At 40.0% G+C, this 18,507-nt stretch overlaps 1 protein-coding gene across 1 annotated transcript in view; it reads right to left on the bottom strand.

The window, feature by feature from the left end:
* Positions 1-5,424: 5,424 nt before the first annotated feature.
* Positions 5,425-18,507, bottom strand: part of BARD1 (BRCA1 associated RING domain 1) — a 42,605-nt gene continuing 29,522 nt past the window's right edge. Inside the window, exons 8-11 of the mRNA XM_030454387.1 lie at positions 17,787-17,922; positions 16,731-16,823; positions 6,994-7,091; positions 5,425-6,269 (exon numbers count right to left, since the gene is read on the bottom strand). Of these exons, the coding sequence (XP_030310247.1) occupies positions 5,940-6,269; positions 6,994-7,091; positions 16,731-16,823; positions 17,787-17,922 (657 nt within the window). The 3' untranslated portion in view covers positions 5,425-5,939. The remainder of the gene's footprint in view (positions 6,270-6,993; positions 7,092-16,730; positions 16,824-17,786; positions 17,923-18,507) is intronic.

Here is an 18,507-nt window from a genome sequence, read left to right as displayed (position 1 = left end):
ACCAGCCTGGTTGCCCTCCTTTGGACCCGCTTCAGGACCTCAATATCTTTCCTAAACTGAGGGGCCCAGAACTGGACACAGGACTCGAGGTGTGGCCTCATCAGGGCTGAGCACAGGGGCAGAATCACTTCCTTGGACCTGCTGGCCACGCTGTTCCTGATCCAGGCCAGGATGCCATTGGCCTTCTTGGCCACCTGGGCACACTGCTGGCTCATGTTCAGCCTCTGTCAATCCAGACTCCCAGGTCCCTCTCTGTCTGGTTGCTCTCAGCCACTCTGTCCCCAGCCTGGAGCTCCTCATGGGGTTGTTGTGGCCAAAGTGCAGGACCTGGCACTTGGCTGTGTTGAACCTCATCCCGTTGGAATCAGCCCAACTCTCCAGTCTGTCCAGGTCCCTCTGCAGAGCCCTCCTGCCTTCCAGCTGATCCACACTCTCCCTAGCTTAGTGTCATCTGTGAATTTGCTTATGATGGACTCAATCCCCTCATCTAAATCATCAATAAAGATATTAAACAGAACTGGGCCCAACACTGATCCCTGGGGGACACCACTAGTGACCGGCCGCCATTTTGATGCAGCCCCGTTCAGCACCACTCTCTGGGCCCGGCCCTCCAGCCAGTTCCTAACCCAGCACAGAGTGCCCCTGTCCAAGCTGTGGGCTGACAGCTTTTTCAGGAGGATGCTGTGGGAGATGGTGTCAAAGGCCTTGCTGAAGTCCAGGTAGACCACATCCACAGCCCTCCCCTCATCCACCAGTTGGGTCACCTGATCATAAAAGGAGATCAGGTTGGTCAGGCAGGACCTGCCCTTCCTAAAACCGTGCTGGCTGGGTCTGATCCCTTGCCCATCCTGTAGGTGCTGTGTGATTGCCCCAGGATGATCTGTTCCATAACCCTGCCAGGCACTGAGGTCAGGCTGACAGGCCTGGAGTATCCTGGGTCCTCTTTCCAGCCCTTTTTGTGGATTGTGCTCCTCCTGCCCTCCCACACCACATCCTGTCTGTCTTCATGGGCTTACAGCATGTTCCTTGTATGTTTGGGAAGACTTTTCTCTCCTTTTCTGCTCACACTCTGTCACTTCTGTCCTCATGCCTGTAGTGCAAGTGCCATCTCCAATTTAACAGATCACTGCAGTGCCCTGCAGAGAGTGATGGAGCCTGCACTGCCTTGCCTGGCCTTCAGTAGGAAACAAGGTTCCCTCAGACTTGTCATCTTGGACTTGCCCTCTGAAGGGCCACAAATGTGGCATCTTAACATGCAAGTTGCTGCCTGTCATCACTTGTTCTTTCAGGATTGAATTTTGGGAGGGCTTCAATTTCAAAGCCTACAGCTCCATTTTGGATTACCTGTCTTTGTAGTCCAAATCCAGTTTAAAGTACCAGACTGCAGGTGCTCAAACTCAAGAGAAAAATTTCTGGCCTATCTCCAAACTTGGTCCCTTCTGATAGTTGAGCTCACTGTGCCTGCCCCAGACACTGTTAGGCCCTATCTGCTGAAATGCACGGGCTCTATCTGGAAGAAATAAAATCAAGGTTATGTGATTCTCCTTGGATTTGATAAATGCAGGTGGAACGCAAGAATGACAGATCAAATCCTTGCCCCTCCTCCCCCCAACACACTTTCTCTGCCTGTTGGTAAGAGCACTTACAGAGACTGGTAAAAACTTGCCTTGCTGGCAGGGCCACTTATGTCCTATGCCAGCCCAGGCTATAGGAACAAGCATAAGCATCCACCCATCTCCTTGGGCAAGTCTCGTGTCCTGCAATGGGTGAGAGAACACATTTGTGGATCACAGACCACAGAAACTTCTAATTCAATGTAAGCAGTTTTTCCATCTATTATTGCTGAGTCAAGGTCCATTTCACCAAGCAGTTTCTCTTAACACACTCATGAAAGAGTCTACAAGACATCACAGCTTACTCCAGGCCGTTCCCAGATGTTTTCATCACATCTCAGGTACTCAACAGGTACACAGACAGCAAAAGTCAGAGACTGGAAAACTTGTATTGTGAGTGGACTGAGCTGGAGAGAAAATCTGCCTCCCATTTTGCAGTTAAACAAAACTGTTACTTTTAATTTAATAAGAAACTTCTGCCTACAACCACAGATAAAATCATTCAAGCTTGACTAAGTCTAAAACCAGAATCTGGCACCTCTTCACAAGCCCGGGGTAGAAAAGCTTCCCATTTTGATACATGTAGCTGCTGGGACTCAACTGCTGAGAGCAGGAATGAAGCTCTGCATCAGGCCCAGGCTGCAGAAGCAAAGCACCATGACAAAGGAGGTCATGGGAAATATTCAATTTAATGGCAATATTGTTTCAGTGGGCTTTAAAAACTGTCCAGTGCTACAAGTCACTGTTTACATCAGCCATGCAGGTGACCCTGACTGTATATTGTCAACCAGAGGACACATGAAAGACTTCAACCCAACACAGACCTTGGCTCCTTTGCCCTCTACCCCTGTGATCATCCCCTGCTTTCCCAGAACAAACCCAGGGGACGCAGCAGGGCAGAGCCTTTCTGCATTATGTTGCTGCACAGCATAAAATAAATACAGGGGAAGCGAGAGATGCAGCACCACAGAATTATTGAATTAAACATTATTGTGGCTAACAATACAGCATTGATTGCATAATCAATATTAATATCTAATTCAATGTAAAGGCCCCCAATTTTTTTTTTTAAATGTTCTTACAGATCTTTATGCTACAGGAAAAGTTGAAAAGTTACATTTTTCTACAGGCCATGGAATTCCAGCTGGACCCAAACTATAGCTGACAGGGTTCTCTCTGGCACCAGCTGTTCAAATATGGTTCAAAGCTGCCACCAGCACCCTGCACAAACCCTGCAGAGAGTCTGGAACCAGGGGAAAGGGGTGAACATGAGTTTGTGGGGCAATCGAGAAGCCTCACTTTCCAAGGCCTTTATATAACAACTGAGTCTCACACCTGCTCCCTTCACAAAATACTTTGATTCCTCTGAGAATTGGTAGTTTGCTAAACTAGCAGGAGACTGACCCAGCCTCAGACCAGCTGAAGGAAGATGTAAATCTGAGCAATACAGCCAGCTTAGCTGTGCCTTCACATCCCATTTTATATGTATATATATTTTAACACCTACCCTGCCATGGATACGTTTGGCTCCTAAAGGTAAGCACTGTGTGTGCTTGCCCAGCACTTGTCATGGCACAGCACTTCTCTTCAGAGAGCCTGCTGCAACCAGATGTAGCCCCAAAGTAAACTCAGGCCTAAGAAAGAGCTGCTGTGATTTACAGGGAAGAAACCTCTCCACTTAAACACTGCTGGATGCCCAGGGCAGACACTGTAACACAGCAAGCCACAGCACTGCACAGTTAACTTCACCCAGCTGCTGTGCACAACCCTTCCAACATCCACTGGAGCAAGACTTGGCAATCCCTGCTGCATAACAAGATGCTGGGTACCAGCCCTCCTGCTGCCTGTCACTGCCTCAGCATCTCTGCTCAGCGAGTGACATCAATGCCTCAAACACAGAGCAGGAGCTGATGGTTCTCTGCCACTTCATCAGATCAGACCTCCTGCCAGAAATTAAACTGAAGGACACAAAGTGCCTCTTCTCCACAGGAAAAAACCAAAAAAAAAAGGAAAGGTAGGAACCTTTCCCCCCTTTCACTATCTGATTACATACCAAATGTTCTGCTTTTAAGGGCAATTTAACACTAACTTAAACCACTCTTAATTTAGATCAAACAAGTCTGAAAAGATAGAACATGCGGCGCTGCTATTAAAACCATCTGAATCTTCATTTGCTCCATCTGACACATTACTGCCTGTTTCCTAGCTAATACTATCTGGCTGTCCAAAGATCTCTTTCTGTAGTTCTTAAAATTATATTTTAAATTGTATTTATGCCTGCTTTGTTGGCTGCAACACACTGCAGGTTATTTTGATATTGAAGATTCAAACCTTTCCATCACACTGTTTCTCCTTGCAAAGTACGGAAGTCAGATAAAGAACATGTGGCCAAACTGAGTAACAATTACTCTGACATCAAATTCATTCTGTTTCCAAGAGCAAATACCAGATTATCCTCAAGCAGTCCCAAAGAGCTTAAAAAGGAAAAGAGAAGTTTTGCTCTCCTGTGATTCATAGGTCTGTCCTCAACAAAATCCTGAGATGTGGCTCTCCAAACTTTGCTGGCAGTTCAGCAGCTCCACAGGCCAGGCCAGCTGCTCCTGGCCAGCAGCTCCACTGGCACTGCAGTGCTGACACCCAAAAATTGCTTTTTCCTGTTCCCGCTGCCACCCCTGACAGCAAAGCTAGCCTGGGTGAATCAGAAGCAGCAGGGAAAGCAGGAGGACCAGATGATCCCTAAGTTTACATGTTTTCCCAAAATACTACATATTAATATGTAGTTTTACAATCCTCTGTGGCTTTCACACAGACATGCATTTTAAGCAGAATATTTGCAAGAATTTCATGAGCCAAAGTACTGATCTGCTGGAAGATTGCAGCATAAAATGCTTCAGACTAAACTGGGTCTTGAATTAAGGCACTGGGCCTAGATAGGGAATACAACCAGATACAGTTCTCTGCCTAGAATTATTCTCCTCGAGTCATTTCTCTTCAATTGCTCTCACTCCTTCTGCAAGCCCTGCCAAGGTGATCACAGACAGCTTTGTGTTAGGTCCCACACAGCAGGCCAGGCCCAACCTCAGCTCAGACACTTGTGACAGCAGAAGAGAGAGTCTTAATTTCAAGCCTAATGAAGGCTGCACAGAAATCAGCTGGGCAAAGCACCTGATGACATCTTTGGTATTAGAGAGATGCAAGACTTTGCACCCTCCTATGTTTGTTATTCATTCAGAAGAGGACTGCATGACTGCCCTGAGCACCTCCTGGCTACCACTGTTCAGTATTACTCATTTGCCTGTTGTTTTCTTAACACACTTGTAGAAATAATGCAACATCCACCTTTCCTGCGTTGCTCTTGATGAGGTTTTTATGGGCCACTCACCTCTACCTCAAAGACACTTATGAGTATATCAAATAACAAATAAATTCAAAGTGTTCAGCAACAGAGGAGAGGTTTTATTGTATAGCCAGAGGAACAAAATCCAAAGAGAACTACTGATATTTTAGGGATAAGAAAAAACTATGTGATTTGAAATGATTTGAACCTATGTGAAATGAGCAACCAAACAGAGACAAACAACAAAAAAAATGAGCTATTTTATGACTACATTCCCCAGGACATACCAGAGCAGTGATGCAAGGAAGCAATTTCCATTCTATCAAGTATCTTTCACTTCAACACACAAAACACACAAAACTCAAACCCAAAACAAAGCAACAAAAAAGCAAAGTAAACAGACAACTGGCCAGCCTTCATGTATTCTCCCTTAGACCACAGGCTACAGCCATTCATTAAGATCATACAGTAAATATTCAATTTTTTTCCCTTCTATTATCTGTTAGGTATGTTAGACTGATGACACTGACCACCAGAGAGCTACTGAAGGTGATTTCAGGCATCTCAAATAAACTGATTCATAACAAGACAAAGATACATTTCCTTGTCAATGGATATTAAACAGAAAGGAATTGGGGTCGTGCTCTATCACGTAGGAAGGGCTGATTTAAATCAAGAATGCAAAAGGTTTCACTTTGCAAAATCATGGTTACAAAATGTCAGTGATTATTAAACTTAAGCTAAATGCAAAAATAAAAGCTTACTGAATAACCTAAGGCACATTTTTCAATGCAGTGTATTTATATCACTCTTCCATTTTAAGTTCATTTATTGCAGCATATCAGAGATCTAAGTGACTCATTTAAATGGTCAAAGCTTTCCTGCATTCCTAAGTGAAAAACATGTATCATATCTTCCTTCCAGTGTTTACCAGTGTTCCAGCTGCTCCAGATTCCTATTTTAAAACATTGCTTATGAGACACTGATGTTCATTTTACAGGCAGGAGCTGAAATGACATTGCACAGTCTACAAGCCAGCTGGAAGGGGCCATCCAAACTTTTCCTTGACGAATTTTCTCCGGCTTGAATTTAGAAGCTGCATCATAGATCACATACTGAGTGCAAAATCTTTGGTCAGAAGTAGATGCTGCATGGTAAGCCACTGTATTGATTGTCTGTGTCACATCACTGTCTGGTTTTGGTTGCCTAACCAGAATTCGTCCTCCTGCTGCTTTGACCAACTCCACAAGATCACTCTTCTGGTGATGGTTGAAAGACCCCAAGAAATAGAAATAGCATCCATCAAACAACTTAGGCAGCTAAGTGGAAGGAAAAGAAAAAAAGGTGTAAATACAGGACCTCACAATTGAGCACACAGGAACAAAGTGGAAAGGAACAACCAGTGCCTTAAAAAAATACAATTTAAAATAACCAACACCAGAAGCTAGAGCAATAACTTAACATGTAAGGTATAGGCATGCAATCAAGAAAAGCTTGGTAAATTTTTGCTTATGTTTAAATATTTTCCAGCACAACAGGGAATATTTCTAGCTACTGTAACAATAGTAACAATACATTTAATGTAACAATGTAACAATTAATGTAACAATACATTAACTGTAACAATACAGTTAATGAACTCCAGGGTAATCCAGAAAGTAATCAGAAATTAATCCATTTGAACATAAAGGTGTTTCTATATGGAAACAAAAATAAAAACATTTTTCTTTCAGCTAATTTCAACTAGATTCTAAAGCTGAGCAGAAAAGGCCAACACAGCATCACTGCCTGTCCCACAGCTTCTTCTGCATGTGCTGTAATAGAGCCTTCCCTCTGACAAGGTTACAGTAACAGATCCACTAATAGAGAGAAATGACAGCTTTATGGGTGTTCGCTGTTCCTTCCATCACCTTCCACATAATCAAATTTCTGTACAAGACTACATTAAAATTTTACATCTACTGCACCTGCATATGTGGCAAAGGGCAAAAACATCTGAGCCAAAGGTCAGGAAGATAATCTGTCTCAAGCAATAAAACCCACCAGATGTTCTCTGTTGAGTCGGCCTCTTTGTGGGCCACCTTGGATTTCATACTTCTCTTCTTGTTCTCTTGCAGTTGCTTGCAGACAGGCTTGCACCCCTACCAAAAACAAGTAAGGCAGGAAAAGATTAGAGATCCCACATTTTAGCAGAGGCTTGTGTGTAATTTTAAGGAGTAAAGAATGGCACTAAAAGAGAAGGATTACCCACAAGGCAAAACATAGCATCAAAGCTTGTGCTTAAAAGCAATTTGCTTTTGAAGTTTGAGAATTTACAACAGTGGTTGAATATTCAAGTTAGATGGAGAAAAGTAACAGACTAAAATCAGTGCTGTCATCACTAGGAATTATTAGTTGTTCCTCTTACTCACTAAAGGTCAACCACTTAATGTCAAATGTCAAATTGCTGATCATTTGGAAGCTCAAAGCCAGCATGTAGACCCAGCTCTGCAGTTATGAAATGGAAGCAATTGCCTGATAAAGAGCAATTACAAAGCAAGCTCAGAGCTGTTTCTGAACTGCTGTGGCCTCAAATAACAAATCAGATGGGATTTCAAGGTCTCCAAGATCAGCACAAACTGGAGATTCATGCCTGGGTTTAACAGTGGAATTCATTTTTGTTACCACTGCTGCATAATGAGACTGTCTTTCAGAGTCAATGTGTTTTTACCTTGTTTTAGGGCTGGTTATTTTTTCCGATACAGAATGTGCCTATGCTAATGGCTCTGTAACACCAGTTAAATGTACTGCCTGAACTCACTTTGGAAAGAGAGATTGCTGTGGCCACCCATTCAAGGATGGAACATTTTGCCTGCACATATACTGCATTCCTTAACAAAAATTACTCAAGAAAGGAAGAAAGTTTGCAGAGCTTATTTTGTAAACTGTTCCATGAGGACTTACTACATTGTCAAGGATCCAAAAGTCAGGAACTCCTCACCCCTTGCACAGCATTTCTTAAGCAGGCAACTCGGCTCTTTCTACAGTGCAAACATGTAACTCATGGTATGAAAAAAAGATACAAACTAAACAAAACCATAAGCAAAATGTGGGGGAGTGGATTCTACAAAGGAAGAAAGCCCAAGACCAGGAGAAGTACCACTGACAAAGGTACAAGGGTACCATGGCAACCAATAGATAGGAAACTCTAATATAGAGAGTTCTCAAAAGCCAACTCTTAGCAATTTGCCACCAGTTCATACAAACTCTCAAAATGCAATTTAAATTCATATTTTAGTTACTAGAAGTCCTCCAATGTATTTACATAAGAAAAGATCAACCACAACTGGCTGAATACTATGATGATAAAGTATCAGATTGATTATTTGCACTTGTTCATGCTTTCAAGGGAAATTAACAAGAACTTCTACATAAACTAGAAGGACAACTTAGCCATGTATTTTCCAGAAAAGCAACCAACTTATTCATTATTGATAGCAGTAATGGATACTGGTAATTTCTTTTTAAAGTACTCAGAAATAAATCTTAAAGTTATTTCGGTAATTTTTAAAATCACAAGACTTCTTGTGTCAATTTGCCTCTAACTTACAGTGCTATTCTTCCCTTCCAAGAAAATACAGATGTTAATGGATGCCTCTTACAATAAAGGAAAAACTGTCTCATCTAAAGAACAGAACTGTCCATTCATTAAGAGCATAATTTATTTCAACCTATCATCTAAAACTCAATTTCAAGGACCTTCACTACAGGGATGAGTTTTTTATACAATGAGTACATCACAAATTGAGCATCCAGTGCCAGCATCAGTAAATGAAGCAAATTTGATAAAAAGTCAAGGACTGAGTGGGTAAAAAAAGGGCTTTTTTGTTACTTTCCTGAAAAAAAAAAAAAAAGTAATGAAAATGACTGTTAGTGGCATGTCTATTTTAGCAGAAAACACAAAATAGGTTATGTCTGGTTTGCATACATTTGTCTGTCCATTTCACACTGCCAAATCCTCCAAGCAATCTGTATGGATCAAAATTCATTTTCATATGTAATGACATTACTCCATGACAGCAAGAAGAGAGACTGATGTACACGTGTCCTCTTTTCCTTGTATCTAGAACCACCACAAGATACACACATTGCCTTAAAAACCTGGAAATATGCAAACAGACCATTTGTCTATCCAGGAAACTCATGTCCTCATTAATTTTAACTTACCCACCAAGAATCAGACCAGCTCTGTGTCTTAATGGATTTATGGCATAAAAGCTGTTTTCCAGGTAGGATACAAAGCCCTGAACATATCTGTGCCCAGGTGTTTCTATCTACCATGAATATGGTGAAGCAACACTGTTAAGAATACCTGCAACACAGCTTCCTGGAGCAACAGGCCCTGTTTTTGGTGATTGAAAAGCAGTAAATTTTTGATTCCTGAATATAATTTTTCATGCAAGATGTAGAAGGAGAACTTGCTCTGACTCATGGTTCCTGTCATATGATGGATAAGAACCAATGCTCTTCAGATCTATTGTGCTCAGAGAAATTTCAAGCTGTCTCATTTAAGACTTTGCTTACATGCAGATAGCAAAAGAGAAAAGGTCATCAAAATCCTTAAGCTCAGAAGATGCAGTGCTTCAGGCTTCATCAACAGCACAACTAATCTGTAGTAAGAGTATTACTTGGAAAGAGACAAGACAACACAGTGTAACAGCAAAAGGAAAGTCTTAGGCACAAGGCAATGAGGAAAATGGCATGTCATGTGTCATCAGAATAATCATCATCTAGCTGTGCATTAAAAAAACTAATGCAGTTACCAACTGATGTTTGAAGAAGGTACTTACAACCCTAACATGAACAGTCAAGAAATATCTAGCCATGGAGGAAGGTTTCCTAACCAAAAAAAGGAAGGTAAAATAATATGAGATAGAAACAAACCTGTCCTTCATCTACAGACTATGTTCAGACAGATTTCTTCCCAAGTTGCAGATTTCTCTTCAGTGACTCCTACATACTGATTTTGTATTAAAGGATTCACATATGATCATAAAAGAAATCAGTGAAAGAAAGAAAGGAACTATCTCCCTGTTCTCATATTTGAGATGAAATGACAGAGGGCTCAAGCTGTGTTCTGAAGTCATTCATTATGCATTTGTCTATACAAAAGATTCTTATTTATCCATTCCTTTCCCCCCTGTTTACAGAAACCACTGTCTGGTTATGCGCTTCTAGATCATTTATCAGTATCATTTACAGATGCAGAGAAAATTATTATTTTCTTTTTCAGATGCAGAGACTCCAACTGGATGCAATAGTCCAAGTAAGGTTCCCAAAGACAGAATAATCAGTTCTGGTTCCATTATTGTGTCCTTTGAAAGTACAAGGCACATACAAGCTTTATCATTCTTCTAGTAGACGGTAAAACCACTACAAGATAAACTCATGCTAAAAAACCTTAACTTCACACTTAATAGTAGGGATATAGACAGAAGATCAGAAGATACTGGAGGCCCTTCCAACTTGTTTCATTTTTTACAGCTAGGGATTTTGACAAATGAGTTGCAAGCTGAGTTCACTCAGTAAAGCCCAGGTCTTTTTCCCGAATAGGTGTTATTAATTTTAAAAAAGCTATCATGCATTAAGTGACTGGGTAACATGACAGCTCCTTTTTAATAGTCTCCCCATCCAACTGAGTGTCATCCTGCTTAGGAGGACATATAAAAGGAAATAAAATTCCATAGTGTACTCAAAGGTATATCACTCCCTACTTTTACAGGGACATTTCCAGAAGCTCTGTTGACCTTCCAGCACTCCTACTTAAGTCAGAGGTCTTTGACAGCAAACAGGATCCATGCTGAACTGATTCCCATAACTCCTGGGATGACACTCATTTGTTCAGCACTGAACTGAGAAGCCACCAATGCACACCTGATGCAAAGACACTGGTGAAATGAAGGACTGAAAAAAAAAAGTACTGCAATTATCTTAATTAAAAAATTATCAGGACACCATGACTACATGACCTCCCTTCTGAAACTGAGATGGAGATCTTATGCACTTGTGCAAAAAAAAATTTCATAACAGGACTGAATCTCACAAGGACATCGTTAAAGAAACTCTGAAAGTGGAGGGGAAAGTGAATTTACCTTTTGAGAGGACATCTGCAATTTTAGGAAGGGCTAGAGAAAAGAGTTACACGTTTTCCTTCTCATATTTGCAGTCTGTGCTTTCTTTCCAGGCAAGCCAGACTAAAAATCTGTTCTGTTCTGGGACTACTGAACTTGGGATCTCAGCCAATCTTGTTTTATTCCTTGAGACTATTGCCAATAAGAGCTGTGTATCTTCTAGGTTTGAGGTTGATCCAGCTCATTCATTTAACATGTTCTCTTCCCTAGAGAAAAGTGGGTAATTAATCCAACTATGCTTTAATGGCCCTCTGGTTTAATCACAGTAGTGGGATCAACTACTCACAAGAGTACCAAGGCAAGTGTGGGTTTTCCATTCAACATGGATCAGAGCGTTCTGCAAAGCCCAAGACAAATGTGCAAGCACTCATTAATAAAGCTTGCCTGACAAAAGATCATACTGGAGCAAGATGGCATGTGCAGAGGGGTCATGCAGGGTTCCTTTGAAGGAATACAGAATATTACAAGTTTAAAAGCCTCTTAAATAGCCAATTTCCCTCCTGCAATTTGCAGCTAAACAAGATCATTTGCACCAAATTCTAGCAAAAACGAGCCTGTCCTTAGAAAATATTAAAGAAAATGGTTTAATATATCAGCATTTGAGCTTGATGGCACCACATTTGGCAAAGAAAATACTGCTCCTTTTTCCCCTCATTAGCAAGATCAGTAAAGCAGCACTTACACTGATCCTTATTACTTCAATGAACAGCTGCCCCTGCCTTCTCACCTTCCAATATATAAGGTTAAAAAGGGTGCTCATTCTAGCAGTAACATTAACTGACCTTAAACAGAACTGTAGCTACTACTACTGAAAATAGTGGAAATAAAGAAATAAGCAAAATTCAAGCCCTATGATCCTTACTCATGTAAGTATTATTGGTATATAATGAAGCTAACTGCATCAGCAAAAACAGTTTAAAAAGGATAAAGTACAAAAATAGCTGATTGCCAAGAACAAGTTGTAATCACCCACAGATACCCAGGAATAGCTCTCAGTAACTCAATTAGCCTTAGTGGGGTTTTGTTGGATTTGCATTAATAAAGCAAAGAGCAGGAGTTAGTCCCAGAAATCTCTCTGAACAGCTAGAAGTAATTTAGAAATACACGATAGCGACAAAGATAAAATTCTACAGACCCAAGATCCAGTAGAGATTGTACCTGAAATTTCCTCAGCTCAGCCTGCACTTGGTTTTAAAACTTACATGCAGATGGAGTAAAACCTGATGAGATTACTTTCCTTCAGAAAGAAGAAATCTGCACTGCAAGAAAGCTTTACAGGAATCTGGCACGGCTAACTTCAATTTGCTTTCCTGAATGTATTACAGGTCTCTGTTATAGTATAAAAACACCTTTCTGTGCTGTCTCTTTTATGCTTATAAAGTAATTTTAGAGTCAGCAGTTATCATGGAGGTAGAACTCTTATTTGGTGAAACAAGGGCATTTTTCCAACACATGGAAATGTCACAAGATGAATCTGTTGAATAATGGTAGTTACCAAGTTAATGCAGGTGATACCTACTAAACATCATGGAGCAGATGCTTAGGAAGTCCTTAAAAATCAATCCCAAGAAGGTAGCAGCACAGAATATGAAAAGTATTATTTCACTTAAAGATAGGACACCTGAAGGTTTAAGAAACCACTATTTGCCACAGCTGTTTCCTAGACTGACCAAAGTGACTGGAGGTGCCCATCCCTAAGGTGCAGAGGTCAGGTTAAACTCCACTGGCAGTGCTCATCCCCTGGATACCATCACATGCTTTTCCATGAATGAGGTAATATTTCCCATCCTTTTCCTAACACTGGTCTTCTTAATCCACTTTTTTCTTCAACCAAAAGTGAATTAGGACAAAAGGACTCTCTAAATATGAAAAGCTGATAATCTGGATGACAGAAGGAGCACTGGAAGTATGGTTTCCTTTTCCTCTAGACCTGACTTCAAACCAGCCCACTTCCTAGCTCTGCAGACAAACACCCCATTTAAGACATTCTTGCCCCCTTTTTCGCTTCCACCAAGCTCAGCAGCTTCAAAGTTTAAATTTGTGCAAACATTGAAGGAAAACTGTTTCTGTTTCCCATTTCCAGAAGGTGCAGACAGAGTGGGAGTGCAGAAGTTCAGATCCTGCTGATGTAAAACACCCCCCTCAGCTGTAGGCCAGCAGAACCATAACATGCATATATACATTAGATATTTCTACCACCTCCCACAGTTGAATCAAGTCTCCAACTCCAACAAGCATGAAACTCCAGTGATCAAAAGTTCTGAGCTCTTTTAAGGAAAGGCTTTATTGAGCATCAGCCTGTGATCAAAAAGATGTTCATGCACAGCAGTGAGAGTCCAGCCTGAGAAGCAGTCGGCTCCAACAGCTTTGCACTTCCTTGTCTAACAGGCTAAACAAGGTTACAGGTCCATTGCTCCAAATAATTCAAAGATGTTTTTGCCTTGAAATGCCTGTCATGCACTCCCCTAGCTCTTCCAGTCAACTCTCTGTTGTTCTGAGTCCTTATAGGAAAAGCAGGGTTTTGTATAATTTTTTGCATTCTTTTATACAATCAGAGCTGAATCACTGCTGCTGCTCCAGGTAAGCAAAACAAATGAAGGAATAAGCAATTGTATGCTTAGAATTCTGCCAGACATTTTGCTGCAGAGACTGACACAAGCTTGTTTCTATGTGTATCATTACAGAGCTCATTTTTCATTCCCTGCTTTAAGGAATGACAATCAGTTAAAGCAAAAACAAGCTTAAAAGCTATTTAAGGCTTCTACTGGTTTTAATTACACTATTCTATGCTCGACAAAAACCATAGAGGAAATACAGTGATACTTGAATCTTTGTCTCAGCCTACTTGCAGAATAATGATATGCTACATTGTGCCCTATTAGTGTCCCAGAAATAATGAAGGCAATAAAATAATGAAACCAATGAAAATTAGTTCCAAGGGCAAGGAACACAGTGACAGCATCTCGATTTAATTCTATGCTGCTTTGAAAGTGGATATATTGCTGACAGTATATTATATATGGAAAGTATGGAACTACAACAGGCAAGGTGAAATTTTTCTTCTGTGAAGTTCTAATAGTGGTCAGTGGTGATACCTCTCATTCTCATCTTCTACCTGAATACAAATGGGAACCCCCCACAATGAAGATAAATATTTTCAACTTCTCTGTCTAATAATTAGAGGCCTTACAGTTAGCTCAAATTCTGCTGGAAAATCCCATATTACCTCTCTCTTCTGATACTAAGGGATGCCATATCTGTGTGTATATACACACAAACAGAAGGACCACAGAATTATACACAAGAAGGAAACTGCTTTTTATTAGAGAAACACAGCTTGAAAGCCTGCTATAATGGACGAGTTAACATAAGAAATAGGCTCTTAAGTTAAATACCACTTTTTGCAAGCCTATGATGCTTTTTTGAAAAAACAGCATAATTATGTGTAGGCTATAAACATAACTTTAGCAGTAACAGTCAAATGCTTACCTTGTAGTAAAACAGTTCAAAATACTTATGCATAGTCAGCAATTCAACAAGTGCTACATTAAGCTTTGGTTTTTTTGTGTATTTCATAAAAGTTTTTGAACATGAATTTACTTTAAGTGAATGGTTTAAAACACTGAACTATAATCAACTCCTTTGATTTATTTGCAGTGGCTTTGACAGAAGTAAGCCAGAATATACATACACACTTCTGGAAGTTTATTTGTATCACATTTAAAGAAACTTATCCAAATAAAAGCAAAAAAAGCCAAGATAAATAGAGAAAATATGGAAGAGAAAAGCAAAGACCTCTTTTTCCTAGACAAATGTTCCATCAGCAGGAGTCTCATTATTTGTTATAACAATCTTTAACTTGTAATGACTCTGAAGAAGACTAATAACAGACTGGTGGGAACAGATGGAGTGGTGCTGTTAATTATGGGCACTTAGCTGCATCAGACTCCATGAGTTATTACTAACATTTCCCACTAGGGAGGAGAATCACTTGCTTTTAAGTAGTATGTTGCTTGCTAAGCTGGGAGCATTAGCAGCCAGGATTGTACTAATCAGTACTAACAACATAAAACTCAGCTGCAAACAAGAAATATTAAAATATCCCCTGAATAACCTCCACACTAATTCTATTTTTTTTTCATTTTCCAATCACTTCTAAATATAAAAGTTCTTCACAATTATTTTAACTCAGGTCTCTCTAATTAAATCTTCCTTGAACTCAGATGAAGTTTTCTAAGGATCTGAGGAGGAAGTTAATTTGAAATAAAGGAAACCCTAAGCATACATGATGGTACACAGACCTCCTGAATGAGTGAAGCCAAGAACCTGCAGTGTGATCCAGCACAGGAAGGATTATCCAGTTTTAAACAGTTCCAGAACACAAAGACACATTTTCCAATCACACAACTCAAATATTGCTTCTGGACCTTCCAAGTTTCCTGCTGCATCCCCACTTACAGACAGGAAAGCACCTCCCTTCTGTTTATCAACAGAGTCTGAAGGTTAATAAATCCATCTGCTTGCTTAAGCATTAACAATATTCCTGTGTTACATATTCAACAAGAACCTACTTCTGCTTGTAAGGATCACAGTACAAAGAAATAAGCATTTACAAAAGGGCAGTTAAAGGATCTTTATATTCTGAAATTCAGTCACACAATAGAAAACTGGAATGAGATTTGTCTGCGAGTTTTCCATGGAAAATTAACTCATTTGTAATGTGCTTATTAGCTAAAAGGACTCATCCACAAAGGTCAAGAGGAAGATGACAGCTTTTACAACTACTGTGAAAGCAGATACTAAAAAATATATTAGAACAAATAAGTAAAAAACAGAATTTGGGGTGTAAGTCATCAGAACAGCTATATGGCAAAGCATACAATGTATAAAAAGAATTTACAGACTGCATGAAAGATGACAGTGAAACAACTACTTGCATGCTAAGGGATGCAAAACATCCTGGAAGTTGCTATTCTAGTTGAAGAGCACTGCAATCTGCAGGGCACACGTGGACAGAAAATGGGTATTCCAAGTTACATATACATTAGATCTGCCTGAGCATGGCTACTTTTTCAACAAAAAGAGAACTTTTTAATAGAAAGTACAAACAGGGTTTATGACCATGTAACAGCATAGCTTTGGTTTAAAGTATAACTTTCAACAGATCTCACCTTGTATGTAAACAGGCAACTCCTTACCTTCCTTGGCCTTAATCCCCAAGCAGGCAAAGGTTTCTTATCAATTTCAATAGAAGCTGCTTTTAAGAAATCTAACAATTTAACACATTCATTCCTCCTCTCCCAGCCTATTCCATAGGCTTCCAAAATACTCTCGATGGAGCAACAAACAAATTTGCTCCTTGCTGATACTTCGAGCATGGTCTACCCAATACACCTAATAATGAAATGCATACATTTGCCAAGGAAGTAGTAATTGTGTTTGATTAAGTCTTCCATCATTCAGGATATTAACAAACAAACAAACCCTGCACATTTCCTGTAAGCTAATACTGATATTAGGACAGCTGCTGAAAATGAAAATTTTCTCCGTAATTCCACCCATAATTTCTGGCTAAAAAGCCTGAAGAATCCTATATATTTAAATACTTACATTCAAACTTGAGGACCCAACATCCAGTCAGAACAGCCATCATACACTTGACAGTTCTTGGCATTGGAACATCAGGGATAACAAGATGAGTTACTAGGAGAAAGATTACATCAGTAGAACTAAAAGCACATAAAAATCAGAACCATGCCTGGCTGGAAAGCAATCAATCATCATTTAAGGAATAAATAGCCTATAATAATTTATCAACCACTCCTTCCAGTGCAAGTATGTGATTTTTGAGACCAAGATATAAATAAGTAGAAAAACATGTACTTGCTGTGAAAAAGGGAAGTCATGCTTTTATAGTTCTATGCTAATACTTAAATTTCCAATGGAAGAAAAGCTCTGGTTTGTAGGATTGTATTTTGTTAAGTCCTTTTAAATTCATATTTAAGTCTGACAAGTCATTGCTTTAACATAAAAGCTAACAACTCAACTCACAGTTCTGGAGTAGTTACCAGGGTGTGAAAGATGGTAGGGGGAAAAAAAATCACCTTAGTCTTTCTTTCACAAAAAGCTGCAACACTCCAAAAAAACCAAACCAAAACAACAACCCAATAGGCAGGATTTTGAAAACATTCCCCCACCCTGCAAGAGGAACTAAAAAGACCCTCATGATTTTACCCCAGTGTCTTAAGAACAACATTTGAAGGAAGGAAGCCCATGAGAAGGAATTTGTAAACTTTTAGTAGATTACGTGTTCTTTGTAAAGGCATCATCTGCCCAAAGGTCACTTCTGGAAGATAAAAACCTTACAGGACATCTCATACAAGCAGCAACCTTGAAGTTGGTTAAAGAACTGTAAAGAAAAGAGGTATTTGAGGAGGATTTACAGATTTCAAGACAATACACTGTCAAAACTGTGTCTCAGAAGTCCCCTGCCTCAGTAAGCAGGCTTTACATGTATTTACATGCAACAACACACTATGATTCTACCAGGGCTGTAATTCAGGGATTTCAGAAACTGCATTTGCTAGGGATAACGAAAAAACCTGTGCTGCTGTCAAAGGATGAAATGCAGAGTTGGACCAGAGATATTTCAACGAGATGACATACCTCTGCTGTTAAATTTGGTACACTTTTGAGCCTTCAGAACTGTTGCTAGTTTGTTCAGCAATTTCTGTTGCTCCGAAGTAAGATTGCTCCCCAGTAAACAAAGAGGTCCCTCTCTTGGCTGGCTGGGACCCAGCACCTGCATAAACAAAATCCTACAATAAGCTGAATGTTTGGGAGCCCAAAGAAAAAACAACTAACTTGTGTGACAACTCTATTTAATAAGCATTTTTACCAAGATTCACAGCAAGTTTAGTGGACAGGGTCCATAAATAAACCTGTGTAGCAAACCAGTTCTGGAGGAAAAAAGCTTGACATTACAGGTACTTCATTTAGCTTATGCAAGGTACCATAGTGGCTTGTGCATCAGTTTTTTCTTCCTGCCTGCTGTGCACACACAGAGCTGATTTAATATTGTATAAACAGCCCTGTGGACTGCAGTGAAGGTGAAAAAAGTTTCCTAGTAAGTAGTAAAGCTTCCTACTTAGTGAGTTATTACCACCAGATACATCACCAGATGATGAGTAACCTCTATAATTAACACCTGCTTTTTCTTCTACTAATACATTGCCATGTTAAGTAATGAATGCTGAGATTTTGTGTGTGGATACTTCCAATGCAAAGGAAGAGGAACTTCTTGCTCAAGATTTACACTTATGTGAAAGTGATACTTGAGATCCTGGATCTTCCAGTACTCCCAGATTCCATAGCACTGGCATACGTT

Source organism: Calypte anna, chromosome 7, assembly GCF_003957555.1.
Source record: "Calypte anna isolate BGI_N300 chromosome 7, bCalAnn1_v1.p, whole genome shotgun sequence".
NCBI classification, from domain to species: Eukaryota; Metazoa; Chordata; class Aves; order Apodiformes; family Trochilidae; genus Calypte; species Calypte anna.
This window is presented reverse-complemented; position numbering and strand designations above follow the sequence as displayed.